Below are 18,439 nucleotides of genomic sequence, written 5' to 3' on the forward strand. Positions count from 1 at the left end.
GAACACAATAAACACTAGAATGAAATGTTTGTAAAGCACTTCACACAGTGCCAGGCACATAGTAGGCAATTAATAAATGCTTGTTTCCTTTTTCCCTTCTCCTCTCCCCTCCCCCCCACTCACTTGTCTGGACTCAACATTGCAGTTTCTCACAATGCATTGAGGAATCTAGCAAATATAACTGTCCCTCGTTCGTAATTTTTATTTTTTTCATAACGTTGTGAAAATAAAACTGGAAGGTGTCAACAGAGGTCCTGTCTCTGTAGTTACAAGCAGAAGTTCACTGAGTGTAGCCAGCTAGAGAGGCGAGCCGAACTACAGATCCGGGATGCCTCCACCCGGCTTTCCCCGCCCCTGGGGCTCTTAATGCCCTAAAGACACGGGCGCTAGGGTTTTCTCCCAGTGGGGGTAGAGGGATTTCGGGGGAAGGATAGGTACTTTCTCACGTGCCCGCGAGTTGGGCGTGGTCTTTGAAGTCCAGGGGGAGGGGCGAGACTGGGAGCCGGGGCCCTCGAGCGCCCCTAGAATCCATTGCGGTTGCGCGGACCGGAAGCGTTGATTGCTTCTGTCTGTTATTTAGATATGGCGGCGGCGGATACCGAGCTCTCGGTGGGACGGCAGAGGAGGGACGGCCGGGCCCGGGGGCCTGGCAGGGGCCCTGTTCTGTGCTGACTGAGAGCGTGGCCGGGATTAGGTCCGGATCCGGGACCGGAATCGGGCCTGGGTCTGTGCCGGCCTGACTGGCCATGGGGGATCCTGGTGACGGCGGCGGCGGCGGCCGGGCCTGGTGCCTGCGGCGGGTGGGGATGAACGCTGAGTGGCTGCTGCTCGAGGATCGCCGCGAGGTTAGGGGGGTGGGCCGGGGAGGGCCGGGGGAGGAAACTGAGGCCACCTGGGTGTGTTAGCTGAGTGTGTCTGCCTCCACGTCGGGGGCGCCAAAGGACCCAGAAAAGGGGGGGCGGGGGAATGTCCTGCTGACAGAGCGGAGGGGGAGAAGTGGGACAAAAAAAAAAAAAAAAAGAAATGCGCTGTTGGCAGAAGGGAGGGGGCGACCTTTGAGGAGCGAAGTGAGAACCCAGAGTGGGATAGAAAAGAAAATTAATGCTCATTTTATGAGCTTCTTAGTTCCCATTTCGGCCCCCCTCCCCAGATCCCTTCGTAGTCAATATACATTTATGAAGCGCCTACTATGTGCCGAGCTTCGTGCTAGGCACAGGGGAGCTCAATAGCCTTAATGGAGACAAAGTGCAAACATATTCTAAACAAACTGTATACGGGATAAAAAGGAAATTGACGGAAACTAGAATTAAGAGGGATTGGAAAAGGATTCTTGTAGAAGATGGGAGTTTAGTTGGGACTTAAAGGAAGCTAGGAGGAGAATTCTAGGCATGGGGGAGAGCCAGTTAAAAAGCCCTGGGTCCGGAGACTGGGTTTCTTGTTGAAAGAGCAGAGATTATAGTGTCACTGGATCGAATTGTATGTATGTCTGGGAAGTGGTGGTAGTAGTGTAAATTGTAAGACTAGAAAGGTCCGTGGTGGGGCTAGGGGATGAAGGGCTTTGAACACTAGAGTATTCAGCTTTTGAACCTGGGGATGATAGCCATTGGAATTTACCGGGGGGAAGAGGGGATAAGGGTTGTGTTTACATGATCAGATCTTAGGAAGATCACTTTTGAAAACTTAGTGGAGAATAGACAGGCGGAAGGAGAGACTTGTGGGAAGAAGATCCATGAGCAGGCCATTGCTATAGTCCAGGTAAATGGTGGTGAGAGCCTGTACTGTGACGTCATAGAAGAGAAGGGGGCAAATAGGAAAAATGTTGCAAAAGTGAAATCACTAGGCCATGGCAACAATTCAGATACCTTCTGACAAAGTGACACTTCTGCTTGGCAGATATTACTCTTGAACCCTTTCCTCCTCATCTCCTCCATGAACTTGTCCTCCAGCAGTTTAGTCCATCTTTTATTCTCTTGGTATTGCCTCTTTGCTCCTTTGTGCCTAAAAACATGCCTCCTCCCCACCCCCATAACTAAAAGCTCTGTACCTCACTTCTCAAATCCCTTCTTTCTGATTCCTGACTTTACCACTCTACTCAGATTGCTTAACAATAACCTCTTAACTGTTAAATCTGATGGCATATTCTAAGGCTTCTTCCTCCTTGAATTTTCTTCATCTTTTGATGTAGTCATCCGCCCCTTTTCTTGGATACTCCTTCATTCTCTGATTTTCTTGATAGTGCTCCCTACTTTTTCTGTTTCTACCTGGACCTTTGAGTGCTGGTAGCCTATTTTCTTTGGCTACCTTCTGCTACCCTTGGTGATCTCATTTGTTTCTGTGGGTTTAAATATATTTCTGTGTTAACTCAGAATTTTTGTTTGTGGATTAAAAGGAAACTCCCTCCTCTACCAGTGCAGGTGGGTAGGCACTGGGAAGTGATTTGCCCTGTTCACACACCAGACTGAGGAGGAAGTTGAACCCAGGTCTTACAGATTCTTAAGCCCATTTCCTATCCACTGTGTTAATGAACTCAAACTAATTCTTTTTGGTAAACCTCTAGCAGAAAGGAATTTTTCAACACCCCTATGTTTGTATTTTTATAAATTATATGCATACTACTGTACACACATAGGTATATTATAAAACACAAGACATCAAAAAATGAGATGTTAGATGAAATAAACAATCTTTAAAATTTTTATTTAACAGTACATTTTGGTGAAACAGATTGTGATACAGGGGCCTAGAGCTAAGTTTGCTGTATCTTGATACTTCATTTTAATGGTTGGCATGGCTGAAAAAGATAGCCTCATATAAAGATCCAGATGAAAGAAATGCTTCATTTGGTTGTGTTACTAAACCATTATACACAATTTCCTAACCCAGCCACTAAAATTATTCATAGGTTTTTGTTGAAATTTGTCTTTTTAAAGCTTGAAGTTAATAGCTTCTTTCTTCCCTGGTGTCTGTTCTTACAAACTAATCAGAAGATAGTGCCTTTTTTTAAACAAATGAATTGAAAACCTATTGAAACTTTCAATTTGCTAGATTTTTAAATAGGTTATAAAATTTTCCAGTTTAAGTGGCAGATAGTTTTTATAGGTGACACATTGTTTTGGCAACAAAAGCTTAGTTTTAAATGTTCTACTAATTATTGGCTTTATACAATCATTAATATCTCAAAGCACAATATAAACTTAGGATGAAGTTACTCATTAATAAAAGAGGATATAAAGCCACATTTTAAAGTTTTCTTAATCATAGGTTTGTTGATTTAGAACTAGAAGTGACAGTTATCAAGTCCAACCTTTTCATTTTACAGATAAGGAAACTGAGGTCCAGAGTAGTTAAGTGGTTCACGCAACTGATATATGTTTGAGGAGGAATGATTTTTAATGTTTTTTGCCTAATTTTATCATATCTGATTAGATTGTTTTTAGCTTGTGGCTGATGAAATGCCTATAGTGGGAGTAGAAGTTTCTTGTTTATCAGTACCTCAAATGTTGGTATTATCTTCAGTGTTCAGTTTTCTTTTCAAGAATCTTTTTAAAGTAGGGCGGCTAGGTGGCACATTGAATAGAGCCAACCCTGGAGTCAGGAGGACCTGAGTTCAAATCCGGCCTCAGACACTCAACACAAAAACTAGCAGTGTGACCTTGGGCAAGTCACTTAACCCCAATTGCCATCCAAGAAGCAAAAAAAAATAAAAGGTAAAAAAAATCTTTGTAAAGTAATTTTTCCATTTTTATGAAGATTAGTTTAGTCAAAAGTAGATAATATAATATGTAAATCCACTTAACCAAAGACATTAAAATATTTTTTACCTTATAATATGCAAAAAGTGAATGAATGCATATGCTACCATCAATCCCTCCATGTTGTGGAATTCTTTCCTCTGGATACCTGGCATACCATTGTCAACTTTTATGTTAAAAAATATTGATAAAGCTTAATTTCTTTCTTTTCTTTTTGGAAGGCAGTTGGGGTTAAATGACTTGCCCAAGGTCACATGGCTAGTTTTTGTGTTAAGTGTCTGCTTTTTGGAAGGAGGCAAGGCAGTTGGGGCTAAGTGACTTGCCCAAGGTTACACGGCGAGTTTTGTGTAAAAGTGTCTGAGGTTGGATTCGAACTTAGGTCCTCCTGACTGTAGAGCCGGTGCTCTATTTGCTGCGCCATATAACCACGCCAATTTCTTTTTTATATAAAGTAAAGGTAGATGGTCTAATTTTTTTTTCCCACACCTCAGTCAACTCCTGCGCATCCCACTTTGGAGACTGCATGTGAGATATCCAATTCTAATTTCATGGGGATCATATAACCATAATTTAAAACTGGAAGGGATCTTAGATGTCATCCAGACCAACTCCTTCATTTTAGGGATGAGAAAACTGAGACCCAGAAAGGTTAAAATGACTGTACAGGTAGTAGATATCTGAATTAAGGGGTCAGAACTTAGGGTTTCTTGACCCCAAGTCTAGTGCTTTATCTACTATACCCTGAACTCCTCTCCCACAGGTTTTTTCTGCTGAATATTCTCTATCTGCATGTCCCATCAGTGTATTGAATATAATGTATTTGAAACAACTCATCTTCTTCCCTAAACTTCTTTCTTTTGACAGCATGGCCATCCTTCCATTAGTTAAAATTTATAACATCAAAATCACTTTCATCCTTCTTCACCCTACTATATTCAGTCAATTGCCTGGTTGTCATTTTTCTGTCCCTACCACCTCTTAAATCTGTTCCCTTCTCTCTACTCACAATATCACCATCCTGCTTTATACTCACATCAGTTCTTTACTTTCTATTTGTAAGAATCTCCTGATTAGGCTACCTTTTCTACTTTTCTCCTTCTTTTAGTTTGTTCTCAGAACAGCTGACAAAATAGGTCTTTCGGCACAGTTCTGACCATGTCACCCCCCACACTAAAACCCATATTGGCTCCCTATTGCCTTTAGGGTTAAATGCAAATTCCTTATTCTGTCATTTAAGGCCCTCCATAAGCCTTATTTCATATTATTTCTTTTTATCCACTCTATGTTCCAGCCAAATTGGACTACTACTGGCTGTTTCTCAAACTGGACATATCTCCTGGCCCCCTTTGGGCACATTTATACAAGCCCAGAATATAATTGTCCTGAACTCTGGCACTTATTTTTTCTTCAGGTCTCTTTCAGGAGCCACTTTATAAAACCCCAATCTTCTCTCCCAAGTACACATTGTCAGTGCTCCCTTCCTCCTCAAATTACCTTATATTTACTTATCTATATACATATTCATTTTTTTTTTTTGCTCATTCTTTTAATATATTGTGAACATTTACTTTAAGGCAAGGATTGTCTCTGAGATCTTTGAATCTGTTATCTCACAGTACCTTTGCTACATAGTAATCACTTAGTATTTGAATTGAGACTACTTCTCCTGCAGGATGGTTACATAATAGCCAGTTTATGGGATAAAAGTATCAATAAGATACAAACCTTTCACTGAAAGAACTTCTGAAGTAGAGGGGATAAAAGTGGATCAGTAACTATAGATGGGGGTGGAGTGGGGATGGGAAATAGAACTATACTAGTTGTGGGTGAGTAAGCAATGCTGCATAAAGAAAGAAATGAGATGTGTGAATGGGTAGACAGGAGAAAATTTGCCTGAACATAGAGATGGATGGTAGCTGAGGCTGGGACAAGATGGAGCGCCCGGGGCCTTAGGGCAATGAATTAAGAGAGAAATGTGGAGAGGATCTAGAATTGAAAGAAGAAAAGATGTAAGGAAGAGCTAGATGGGAATGCTAATGTGATATACAAAAAGGCCTGGGAGAGGGAAGAAATAGAAACATGCCCTGGATAAAGGTTAAAAAGCTGAGACAGTGAAAAGGGTAGTTGCAATGAGGCTGATAGATGATAGTTTTAAATTTTGTATAAAGTCAGTGAAATAAAATCAGAAGAAATGAATGGAGAATGGGTTTTTTTTTTTACATGAAATATCTCTGATAAAACTCTACTAGCTAAGCAAAATATTTAAGAGCAAAAGTCAAACTCTACAGTACTTGAGCATTTGAAGCCTATAAATTTGTTTTCAAAGTAAGAAATGCAAATGATCAATAATCACAAATACTCCACTAGTAATAGAAATGCAAATTCAAACAACCGAGGTTTCACCTTGAGCCCATCAAATAGGCAAAGATGATAAAAGGTAGGAATTGTCAGTGTTGGACAGGCACAATAATACATTGTTGGTGAAGCTGAGAATTGACTAACCATTCTAGAAAACAATTTTGAATTATGTTAGAAAAGTGACTAAACGATTAATACCCTTTGAATTTAGTGATGCCAGTATTAGGCATATACATGAAAGTCAAAGACGGATATTTGTTGATACTTCTCTTGTTTATGATTTAAAACATTTTTTTTAATAAAGAGGGAAATCGGTTTTAGATATGCTAAAATATTCATAGGGGACTTCTTGTGGTGCAAAACTGGGGAATGACTGAAAAATGTGATCTGTGCATGCAGGGCAATGTTATAATACAATAAAAAAAAGATAAAGAATTTGGGGAAAAATGATTAGAATGAATTGATGCAGACATAGAACCAGGAGAAAAATGTACATAACAATGTAAATGAAAAGAACACTAAAGACAGCCTCAACTGATAACTTGCAAATGACACATCTTGGAACATGTTATGTTACACTTCCCTCCTCTTGATACTAAGGACCTTTGGGCATAGAATGTTGTATATGCTATCAGATTCCATGGCTTTTCAGTTGGTTTTGCTTAACTGCTTCTTTTTTTTTTAAGCAAGCATAAGGGTATAAAAGGTAATTACTAGTGTGAAAAACAGAAGGCACTAAATTAAATTCATTTTAAAAAAATCTACTTTTCTTCCACTTCTCTACACTTTGCCTCCAAAACTGAGTGGTTGTTTTGGACACTTCACTTTACATATTTGGCCTAGTTTGTTAGAAAGCTGGTTTTCTTACTTTGATAACTGATATAGTGAAAAGGATACTAGATTTGGAGTCAAGGACCTTTGTCTTTTGAAATAGAATTTATTAAATTAATTTATTTTTAGTTTTCAACATTCAGTTCCACAAGCTTTTGAGTTTTAAATTTTCTCTGCCTCTTTCCCCTCTACCCTCCCCAAGATAACATGCAATGCAATCTGATATAGTTTCTATATATACATTCATATTAAAACATTTTCACATTAGTCATGTTGTAAAGAAGAATTAGAACCAATGGGATGAACCATGAGAAAGAGGAAACAAAACAAAATAGAATGAAAAAGAGAGAGAGGGAGCAGATGGTATGCTTTGGTCTGCATTTAGACTCCATAGTTCTTTCTTTGGATGTTGATAGCATTTTCTATCATGAGCCTTTTGGAGTTGTCTTAGAACCTTGCCTTGCTGAGAAGAGTGAAGTGTAACAGAGTTAGTCATCTCACAGTGTGGCTGTAACTGTGTTCTCATGTTCTTCTGGTTCTGCTCACCTTACTCAGTATCAGTTCATATAGGCCTTTCCAGGTTGTTCGGAAGTGTGCCTGCTCATCATTTCTTATAGCACAATAGCATTTCATTACATTCATATACTACAGCTTGTTCAGCCATTTCCCAGTTGATGGGCATCCCCTCAGTTTCCAGTTCTTTGCCACCACAAAAAGAAATGCTATAAATATCTTTGTACATATGGGTCCTTTTCTCATTTTTATGATCTTGTTGGGATACAGCCTTAGAATTGGTATTGCTGAGTCAAAGAGTATACACATTTTATAGCCCTTTGGGCATAGCTCCAAATTGCTCTCCAGAATGGTTGGAATCAGTTCATGACTCCATCCACAATGCATTAATATTCCAGTTTTCCCACATCTCCAGTATTTATAATTTTCTTGTTTTGTCATGTTAGTCAATCTGATAGGTGTGATGCAGTATCTCAGAGTTATTTTGATTTGTATTTCTTTAATCAGTGATTTTGAGCATTTTTTCATTATGACTATAGATAGCTTAAATTTCTTGATCTGAAAACTGCCTATTCATATCCTTTGACCATTTATCAATTGGGAAATGACTTATATTCTTATAAAATTTTTTTTGTTTTTTGTTTTGCTTTTTTTTTGGAGGGGGGAAGGCAGGGCAATTGGGGTTAAGTGACTTGCCCAAGGTCACAAGGCTCATTTTGTGTTAAGTGTCTGAGGCCAAATTTGAACTCAGGTCCTCCTAACTCCAGGGCTGGTGCTTTATTCACTGTGCCACCTAGCTGCCCCTATTCTTATAAAGTTGACTCCGTTTTCTGTATATTTTAGAAACAAGTCCTTTATCAGAGACACTAGGTTGTAAAAATTCTTTTCCAGTTTTCTGCTTCCCTCCTAATCTTGGTTGCATTGACTGTACAAAAGCATTTTGATTTAGTGTAATCAAAATTATCCATTTTGCATTTTTAAATGTTCTTTGTCTCTTGTTTGGTTATAAATTCTTCCATTCTCCATAAATCTGACAGGTAAACTATTCCTTGCTATCCCAGTTTGCTTATAGTATCAGCTTTTACATCTACATTATGCAGAGGATTTTTTTTTTCAATAAACATTTATTAATAGGCATATTAAGCACTTACTATGTGACAAGTACTGTACTAAGTGCTGGGGTTATAAAGAAAGGCTCAAGACGGTCCTTGTTCTCAAGGAGCTCACAGTTGAATGGGGGAGAGACAACATGCAAATAACTATGTACAAACAAGTTATAGACAGGATAAACTGGAGATAATCAACAGAGAAAAAAGCATTAGAATGTGTGTGCATGAGGAAAAGCTTACTGTAGGTGGGATTTTAAAATCTGGGACTTGAGGGCAGGTGGAGATGAGGAAGAGAACATACCATACATGGAGGACAGCTAATGAAAATGTTCAGAAATGGGAGATAGAATGCCTTGTACATAGTGGGGACAAGGTATAAGGTAGAGAAGACTGGAAAGGAAGGGTGGGAGTGGGAACATTTAATTGTTTGAAGGACTTTGAATGCCAAATACAATGTCATATTTGATACTGTAGGTGACAGGGAGCCAGTAGAGTTGATTGATTAGGGAGGTGACATGGGAGATTAGGGTTCAAGGAATATCCCTTTGAGAATTTAGTGGAAGATGGCCTGCAATGGGGAAGAGACTTGTGGCAGGAGGCCAACCAGAAGGCTGTTTCAGTAATCCAGGAGTGAGGTAATGAGCACCTGAAATGCTCATGGTGGGGACAGTATCAGATGAGAAAAATGGGCATATAGGAAAGAGAAAATTTCTCATTATGAAGATAAAATCAACAGAATTTTACAGTAGATTGGGGGAGGTGAGGAAAGAGAGGGAGGAAGGAAATGAATATTTATTAAGCCCCTGCTATGTCCAGGCACTGTTCTATGCACTTTCAGAATATCTCATTTAATTCTCACAACAGTCTTGTGAGGTAGGTGCTATTATTCCTGTTTTTACAGTTGAGGAAAGGGAGACAGAGGTTAAGTGGCTTGACTAGGGACACATAGGTAGTAAGTATCTGAGGGAAGATTTCACTCTAGGCTATGTAGTTAAGGAGTTGAAGATGACATCTAACTTTTGAGCCTTGGTACCTGGGAGGATGGTGGTATCTTTGATAATAATAAAAAAAAAAGTTAGGAAGAGGGGAGGGAAAGAGAATGGGGGAAAGATAATGAGTTCAGTTTTTGATATCTTGGGTTTAAAATGTTAAAAGACAATCCAGTTCAAGATGTCCAGTAAGCATTTGTATATGTGAGACTAGAGGTCAGTAGAAAGTAGGATGGGATAAGTAGACCTGAGAATCCTCAGCATAAAGATATTAATTGAATCCATGGGAGCTGTTGAGAGCACCAAGTGAAATATTATAGGGATAGAAGGGGATGAAGATAGAGCCCTATGGGATACCTACAGTTATTGTGGGTGACCTGAGTGAAGATCCAGCAAAGGAGACTGAGAAGGAGCAGTCAGCTCCAGGTAGGTAGGAGGAGAACTGGGACAGAATAGTGTCATGAAAACCTAGAGTAGAGGGTTTGAAGGAGAAGTGAGTTCTTAACAGTGTAAAAAAAAATTCAGGAAGATATTATTCAAGAAGGCTGAGGATTGAGAAAAGCCCATTAAGATTAGGTAGTTAAGAGATTGTTGGTAACTTTGGAGAGAACAGTTTCAGTTAAATGATGGAACTGGAAACCAGACTAGAGATTTAGGAAGAGAGTGGGAGGAAAGGGAGTGGAGGCACTAGTTATAGATAACCCACTCAAGGGATTTAGAAGGGTAGTGGAGACATATAGATCAAGTGAGGGTTTTTGAGGATAGGAGGACATAGGAATGTTTGTAGGCAATAGGAAAGCAGCCAGTAGACAGCTAGAAATTGAAGATAAGTGAGAGTGGGTATGGTACGAGGATCTGGGTTCAAAATTTGGCTTTGCCTTACACTCTCTGTATTACCTTAATCAAGTTATTTCATCTCTCTGGGCTTTGGTCTCTTTTTCTATTTAAGGGGGTGGGGTGGGGGGTAAAGGGTTTGTATTAGATAGTCTTTTCCAGTTCTAAATATATGATCCATCCTGTGGTGCATATTGAAATCTATCTTTGTCATCTCATCTTAGACAATTTTTGTTCACATAATCCCATATTTATTTTACAAAAAGACTGAACAGGGGCAGCTAGGTGGCACAGTGAATAGAGCATCGGCCCTGGAGTCAGGAGGACCCGAGTTCAAATCCAGCCTCAGACACTTAACATAAAAACTATCTGTGTGACCTTGGGCAAGTCACTTAACCTCAATTACCCTACCTTTCCCTCTCCAAAAAAAAAAAAAAGATTGAACAAACACCATAGAGGTCTCTTTCAGGTCTTTTAATGTTCAGTGCTTAGTCTTTTTCTGGACATTGCTTGGAAACCATTGTAGCATCCATGCTATGCAACAGTTATCTCTTGCTTTCACTACACAATCAGCTCACTTTCTTTTCATACATCACTTTCACGACATTCTTTAAGAATCTTCTCCTTTGCAATTCATTAGAAATGTGTCATATTCTACTTAAGTTCATTATGTTCTCTCCATTGCTATTTTGATATCTCTTAACTTAAAACTTTGGAGATTGGGATTTCTTGACTCCTAGCTGTGACATCATCAGAAGAATATATATATATATTTTTAAGATAGGCCTTCTGTTGGTAGGGAGATGTTATTGTTCAATTGTTTTTCAGTTGTTGTCTGACTCTTTGTGACCCCATTTGGGCTTTCCTTCTCCAGCTCATTTTACAAATGATGAAGCTGAGGTAGACAGGGTTAAGTGACTTTCTGGGTTGTTACACAGCTAATAAGCAACAGGAAGAAGAGGGGTCTTAGAAACACAGTGTGAACAATGGAACTGGAGCTCTGGATACACTGTGGAGGAAGTTCTTTTGTCAGTTGGTTTTGCTAACAAGTAAGGGGTTCAGAAGTTGGGGGAGGGGGTTGAGTATGTTGGGAAATAACTGATGTTAATGAAAGATGTCACTAAAACTTAAAGAGATGGAGTTTTTTTTAAGGAGGGACATGGAGTCATTAAAAAGCATTGCATTGGGGTAGCGAGGTGGTGCAGTGAATAGAGCACCAGCCCTGGAGTCAGGAGGACCTGAGTTCAAATCCAGTCTCTAAGACACTTGACATACTTACTAGCTATGTGACTTGGGCACGTCACTTAACCCCAATTGCCTTGCCTTGCCTTCCCCTCTCCAAAAAAAAAAAGCATTGCATAATTTCTCATAGACAAACCAACCCACTCTCTTTTTTCATTTTCATTTCTGGGCCAGACTCATTCAGTGTTTGACTTAGATATATGCCTTGATAAATCAGCTCTTGGTTGTCTTTCTGTTTGTACATCATTTCTGAACAATAGGTGATTTTCATCCACTTGGGTTTTCCTGTATGTATAATTCGGCTGGGTTTTTTTAAACTTATACATGTTTTTTAGAAGCTGATCCTGGGTTTGATGCAAATAGTACAATCTCATCTGCAAACAATAACATTTGGAAATCACTTGCCACAATAACCATAAAAGCCTAGATAGAAACTGCTTCATCCAGAAAGCACTTGATTTTTTTTTTTTTGGCCTAAGTAGAGTGGTATGGCAGCTAAGAATAATAAGCTTATTTTTAAAATCTTAAAGGAGGGGCAGCTAGGTGGCGCAGTGAATAGAACACTGATCCTGGAGTCAGGAGGACCTGAGTTAGAATCCAGCCTCAGACACTTGACACACTTAGTAGCTGTGTGACCTTGGGCAAGTCATGTAACGCCAGTTGCCTTGCCTTTCCCCCCTCAAAAAAAATTTTAAAAATAACTTACAGGAGAAGAGTGGAAGGTTGAGATGTATTATCTCATAAAACAGGGAGAAACAATATAGGAAAAAAACAAATTTATAGAAAGCTTTACTAGAGACCTCATCTAAGCAAAATCATTCTTAGAATATTTAAAAAGGAAGAAAGATAAATAATGGATTAAAAAATGAAAAAGATATGTCAGTGAGCAAGAATTTATTACATTACTGTGACGTATGTCAGTATGTATGGGACACTGGGAATACAATGACAAAAACAAATAATCTCTGCATTCAAGGAATTTAAAAATTGTATTAGAAGCAACATGTACACCAGAGACATCAAACTTGAGACAATTTAATATGTAATTGGGAAATGTTTAGCAAAATTAAAATACAACATAGATAATATTAATTTTTGTTTTTTTTTTAAGTCAGTATATGACCTCAGGGATCTGTTTCTCTTTGAGCTTAACACCACTAATTTGTGCACAAATAAGTATGTAGATATAGTGACACAAAGCAGTTTTGGTGTGAAGAGGGAGGGATAGGAGTCACTAGTAGCTGGAGCAGTCAGGAAAAATCTCATATAGTATGACACCTGAACTGAGCTTAGAAGGAGCAAAGTGTTCAAAGAGGTAGGTGTTAGTAAGGTGTGATTTACAGGCATGGGAAGCTAACCACCTTTACAAAGACACACAGATGGAAGATGAAAAATGAGTGAGAAGAAGTCATGATTTTTATAATAAACTATTTTATCCATCAGTGACAGTAGCCACATTTATTTTCTCAACATTACCATCCTTATGTGTGGCATAAAAAAGTATATAGCAGTTATATATAGCATTTTAAGGTTTTCAAAACACTTTACATATATTATCTCATTTAATCCTCACAACTCTGCTTTGAGATGAATGTAATACGTATGCAAAGTCTTCCCTGTAGAAATACATTAAACTCACCAAGAAAAGAGGTACCGGGAGAGATGGGATCATTGAGAAATTAATCATAAGCAGAACAACCTCCAACAGCTGATGATGAAGGGGGAATTAAGACTAAAGAAAGAAAAAGAATGTGTGATCAGGGTCTAGCCAAGGAGAATAAAAGTGAGGCAGTGGAAAGGAAGCAGTACAGACCACTAGTGTTAAGCACACTCCTCTTTCACCACTTTTTTGTAGAGAAGGGGTCAGGGAAGGAAATGGAGAGGAAAGAAGTTTAAGAGAATAGGATGAAAGAAAATTCACAATCTTCTGAAAATGAATGGTTTTGACACATGAAGAACATAGAAGAGGATAGAATAGATTAGAAAACAGAATCTAGTAGTATATTTGAAACTGGAAACAAAACATTGGAAAGGAAAATTCACACAGTTAAGTAAAACTGGAGCGAAATCTATTGTTTCAAGTTAGCTAAAAAAAATCAGGGATAGTAGTCATGACCCTGCAGATAAGACAACAGTAAAATAAATCCAAAGAGATCAAAAGGTGCCATAGATAAATCAACATAAGTATTCAATTTATATGTATTAGGCTAGTATAACTCAGGGGTGGGGAACCTGCAGCCTCAAGTGCAGCCCTTTGACTAAATCCAAACTGATTTTTTCTGTGAAATTTGGATTCGGTCAAAGGGCCTCACTTGAGGACCTACAGGGCCACATACAGGGCCATAAGTTCCCCACCCTTGGTATAAAATTTAAATATTTAAAGAGGTTAATTACAGGCAGAATCAATAAAACTATAATAGTAGAAGGCTTCAAAATACCCTTTTCAGGATTTAGATTTGTCTAACAAAAAGGTAAACAACAGCAATCCTGTAAGGTAGGTGCTATTATCTTCATTTTATAGATTAGGAACAACAACAGATTAGGAAACTGAGGCTGAAAAAGACTAGGGGACTTTCCCAGAATTGTACAGTTAGTAAGTGTAAGATGTAGGAAGCAAAATTTTTATTCAGGTTTTCCTGATTTCAACTCCAGTATTTTATCCACAGAGGTGAGGCAGTTTCTGCTAGACCCAGGTGGTTTTGATGCATTTCTTTAGGGTGTAGAGAGTGATCCATTTCCAGAGTATCTGAAGAAGCATACAAAAGACTTGGGGGGAAAAGCTTAGAACTTGCTATTAACCCCCAAAGGTAACCAAGAAAATAATAGTAATTGCTGACCTATCTGTCTCTTTTCCTGCCTCGATAACATTTTAGTGAAAATAATTTGCACTTTAATGAAGGTAAGAGAAGAGTTATAATTATTATAGTTAAAAAGACTTGATTAGCATACGTCATTAGGTTTCATATCTTCTCAGTTTCACTCAATAAGTATTTGAATACTTAGATGATTCTGTGGAAAATACGGTATCAATGGCTCAGATTTTCCAAGACAGAACACCATTTTATCATAGTAATCCTTATTTTAAAAATGTAGTTATATATTGTTTGTAAAAAATTTTTGTTCTCAGGAAACCCAGTGTCTTTGGAGAGATAAGATTTGGACATCTGAAACAGAACATTAAGCTTGTTTATAAGCAATTAAATTCTATTCTGTGATTCTGCTAAACTGGACTGTTAAATGTTACCCCAATTCTGCTAGCATTTTTCTGTTTCTCTGTATTTTCTGGGGTTGCCCCTGTGACTGGAATGGCAATCCTCATCTCCAGCTCCTTAAATCATGCCTCTCCTTCAATACCTAGGCTCATTGCCATCTCCTCCCAGAAGATTCCCTTTCATGGGAAGGTTCCCCCAGCTAAAAAGTAAGTCATCCTACTAGAAACTACAGGAGTACTTTGTGGCTCTTCTGCCTGCCAAGTTATATTTTAATTCAATTAATTGCCGCTATTTGCAATTTGCGTCATTATGGAGAAGAATTTGTCAGTCGAATAGTTAGAGTTGTACCATCTTACAGTGAAAAACTATGTAGGGGGAATTGAGCAAGCAGAAAGTATGGCTTTGGACTGAACCTAGATAATTCTGAGAATGTTTAAAAATGTAATTGAAAGAACAACCAAATATGTAGGAAATAATATATGCTGGTAGTGACAATTTTAGTATCACCAAGAGTTCAATTTTCTCAAAGATAGGAAAATTCTAAAATAAAATAAAGTTCACAGATGGCATTATTCCCCCAAAAAAGCCTGCATAGAAGAAATCATTAATTATTGATCCATTTGGGTACTTTTTCATATTTATGAAATCATTATGACAATTATGTATCAGAATAATCTATCAGAATAGTCTTTTGTTTCTGAAGCATTAAAAAAAAATACTATCTCATTTGATCCTCACAACAGCCTTGTGGGGTAGGTGCTGTTATTACTCTCATTTTGTAGTTATGGAAACTGAAGCAAACAAGTTAAGTGACTTACCCAGGATCACATAGCTAGTAAGTGCTTAAGGTTAAATTTGAAGTTGGGTCTTCAGAGCTCTGTCTGCTGCCCACCTAGCTGTCTCTATGTCAAGGTGTCTTTGATGAGATTGTAAGAAAGGTACAGGCATTTTATAGACTTTTCTATAACATGATATCTGTAATTACACATTTGACAAAGGTGTAGGCAATACAAGATCCCATCCCATTTTTTCATGATTTATCGATTACCAAAAAGAAATAAAAATTGTTTTAGAGCAAAGAAAAAAAAAGACTTATGGTCTTCCATATTATGTTAAAATCATACAAGTTTCCTTGATACAACAACAGATATAAAATTGTTTAATGATCCTCCAAATAGCAACATCAAGCAAGGCCTAAAATGTATGGAACATATATTTTTAACAGTGTTGTAAAAGTTTCTTGCCAGTGTTGTAAAAGTTTCATGAAAAAGCAAATGGCAAGGATCATTGTTTTTTTGTTTGTTTTTTTGTGGAAGGTATTGTGTTGATTGTATGGAGCCATGGAATAATGTTAGCTGACATTTAAATAGCATTTGCATTTTATAGATTTTATTTGATCCATGTAACTAGAAAAGAGCTGTGTAAAAGTTGTGTGGTTAAAAATATTCAAGTAAAAAAAATATTCAAGTCAAAAGTCATTATCAAAATGGTTTCATATGGTAAGTTATTTCAATCATGTGCAGGCCCATGGGCCTTTTTTTTTTTTAATAGTTTATTGCTATCAACTTTAGTGTGATAACCTGAGAAGTGTCGGTCCTGCTCAATCAGTGAATAGTCAAAGGTTTCATGAATACCTTTCTCTAAAGTACACCTTACCCTTTTCATCTCTCCCTCCCATACCTAATCCATTATTTATTTATTCATTCGTTTTTTTACTCAAAGCATCTGCCATGCTTCAACATATATTTTTAACCATTGTTTCTTTTAAGACCTTAGCATTGTGTTCACAAAGAATAATCATATATGAATGTGGACTACTAGGGGGAAAACCGCCTCTGAATTATTTTAAAGTGGTGTAGTAAGATAAATAAAATTTCTTTTTCCTAGAATTGTTCAGCATTAAAAAAGTTTCCTACTGCTCAGTGTTTACAAATACTCTATCAGTTTCTACCATGAGCTAGTATGTAGCCACCAACCAGATAATCTCCCAGCTAACAGCCTCATATAAAGCCTAGAACCAGTTATAAAACAACAGAGAACTAGGAAAGGGCTTAAGACTGTGAGCTTGCTTAGCTCTTGGGCCTGCTTTATAAGCTTCCCAAGGACACTTTGGTCAGAATGAGCTTTCTTCTCTACACAGGAGAGATGGAACTGAATGAATAAAAAATTGCATAAATAGCTTTCCCACAGAACATGCAACCAGAGTCCCTAAGAACTGAGCTCTCTTCTTTTAATTTTTTAATGGCTTTGTCCAAAAGAAATAATTGTTGACTGCTCCTTTCCTTTTTGGTTTGGGTTGCTTGGGCCTTTTTAGAACCCGAGTTAATATCAAAGGGTCTCAAGGCCAAGTGTACAGAGAGAATTCCCTTCACAATTAGGATCACTCACATTGTAACAATGATTGGAGAAACTATGGCACCTAAAGTATTTGCTGTTCCTGTGGGACTTTTCCACTGTTTGTGTACTGACTGATTAAGTTCCCTTCAGAAAAAAACAAAGGACTTATCCCTTGGAAGAATTTTTTCCTTCATTTGTTTTGGGAAAATCCTTTACAATCTTTTTTTTTTCTTTTTTGGAGGGGGAAGGGTAGGGCAATTGGGGCTAAGTGACTTGCCCAAGGTCACACAGCTAGTGTGTGTGTGTGTGTGTGTGTGTGTGTGTGTGTGTGTGTGTGTGTGAAGTGTCTGAGACCAGATCTGAACCCAGGTCTTCCTGACTCCAGGGCCAGTGCTCTATTTACTGCGCCACCTAGCCCCACCTACTTTACACTCTTAAATGTTACTGAGTACCACCCAAAAAGCTTTTGCTTATGTGGATTATAATCTATTAATATTGACTGTGTAAAAAATTACTTCATAAATTCTGTTTGGGTCTTTTGTCAATAAACCAGCGCATGAGGCAAAGACATTTAAAACTATAGTTTATTCATTCTAAGTCAAACACTCTCCCTCAACAGGTGACTGATATATGTGTCCCTTGCAGTTATTCTAGAAATATTTATGCCATTCTACTATTCTTATAATACTTTAAAGAAAAAAGGAATTGTGCTTATTGGTCTTTATGGAACAAAGGAAAGGTATACTTGTTTTTTTTTTTAAAGTATCTTCAGCATACTGTTTTTTACTTTCTTTTTTTTTAAAGATTTCCTGTACAAAATGAAAAATATGGAAATGTTTTACACACTTGTAGATATGCAACCTATATTGAATTGCTTACCATCTCAGGGAGGAGGAAGGGGGTAGAGCGAGGGATAGAATTTGGAACTCAAAACTTAAAAAAAAAAATCCAAATATTAAAAGTTGTTTTAACATGTAATTGTGGGAAAAATTAAAATATTATTTAAAAAAATAAAGTGTCTTCAGACTCTGATACTCTTTGGCTCAGTGATCCCTGAGAGGTCACCCTATAGACTGCTGCCTCATTTGTTCTCCAGTTAAGGTCCTCTCCATTTTAAGTGATGGGGTTTTTCAGGCAGCAGGGCTGTGTCCAGAAGCTGGTGCACTCTTGAAGGTGGACAATTCCCCAAGACCCATTTCTATCTCATATCACGTGCTCTGGGGTTCGTGCCAGGCTGCTTTAGGAGCTGGTCTTTGTCCTGG

At 38.1% G+C, this 18,439-nt stretch overlaps 1 protein-coding gene across 5 annotated transcripts in view; it reads left to right on the forward strand.

The window, feature by feature from the left end:
- Positions 1 to 557: 557 nt before the first annotated feature.
- The window catches only part of RNF8 (ring finger protein 8), a 124,303-nt gene continuing 106,421 nt past the window's right edge, over positions 558 to 18,439 (forward strand). For all 5 annotated transcript variants that reach the window (XM_069073594.1, XM_069073592.1, XM_069073591.1 and 2 more), the window contains exon 1: positions 558 to 845. In XM_069073594.1, the coding sequence (XP_068929695.1) occupies positions 747 to 845 (99 nt within the window). In that variant the 5' untranslated portion in view covers positions 558 to 746. The remainder of the gene's footprint in view (positions 846 to 18,439) is intronic.

Source organism: Petaurus breviceps, unplaced genomic scaffold (assembly GCF_028583685.1).
Source record: "Petaurus breviceps papuanus isolate PSGF00001 unplaced genomic scaffold, PetGlider_PUasm1.0 90865, whole genome shotgun sequence".
Classification (NCBI taxonomy): Eukaryota; Metazoa; Chordata; class Mammalia; order Diprotodontia; family Petauridae; genus Petaurus; species Petaurus breviceps.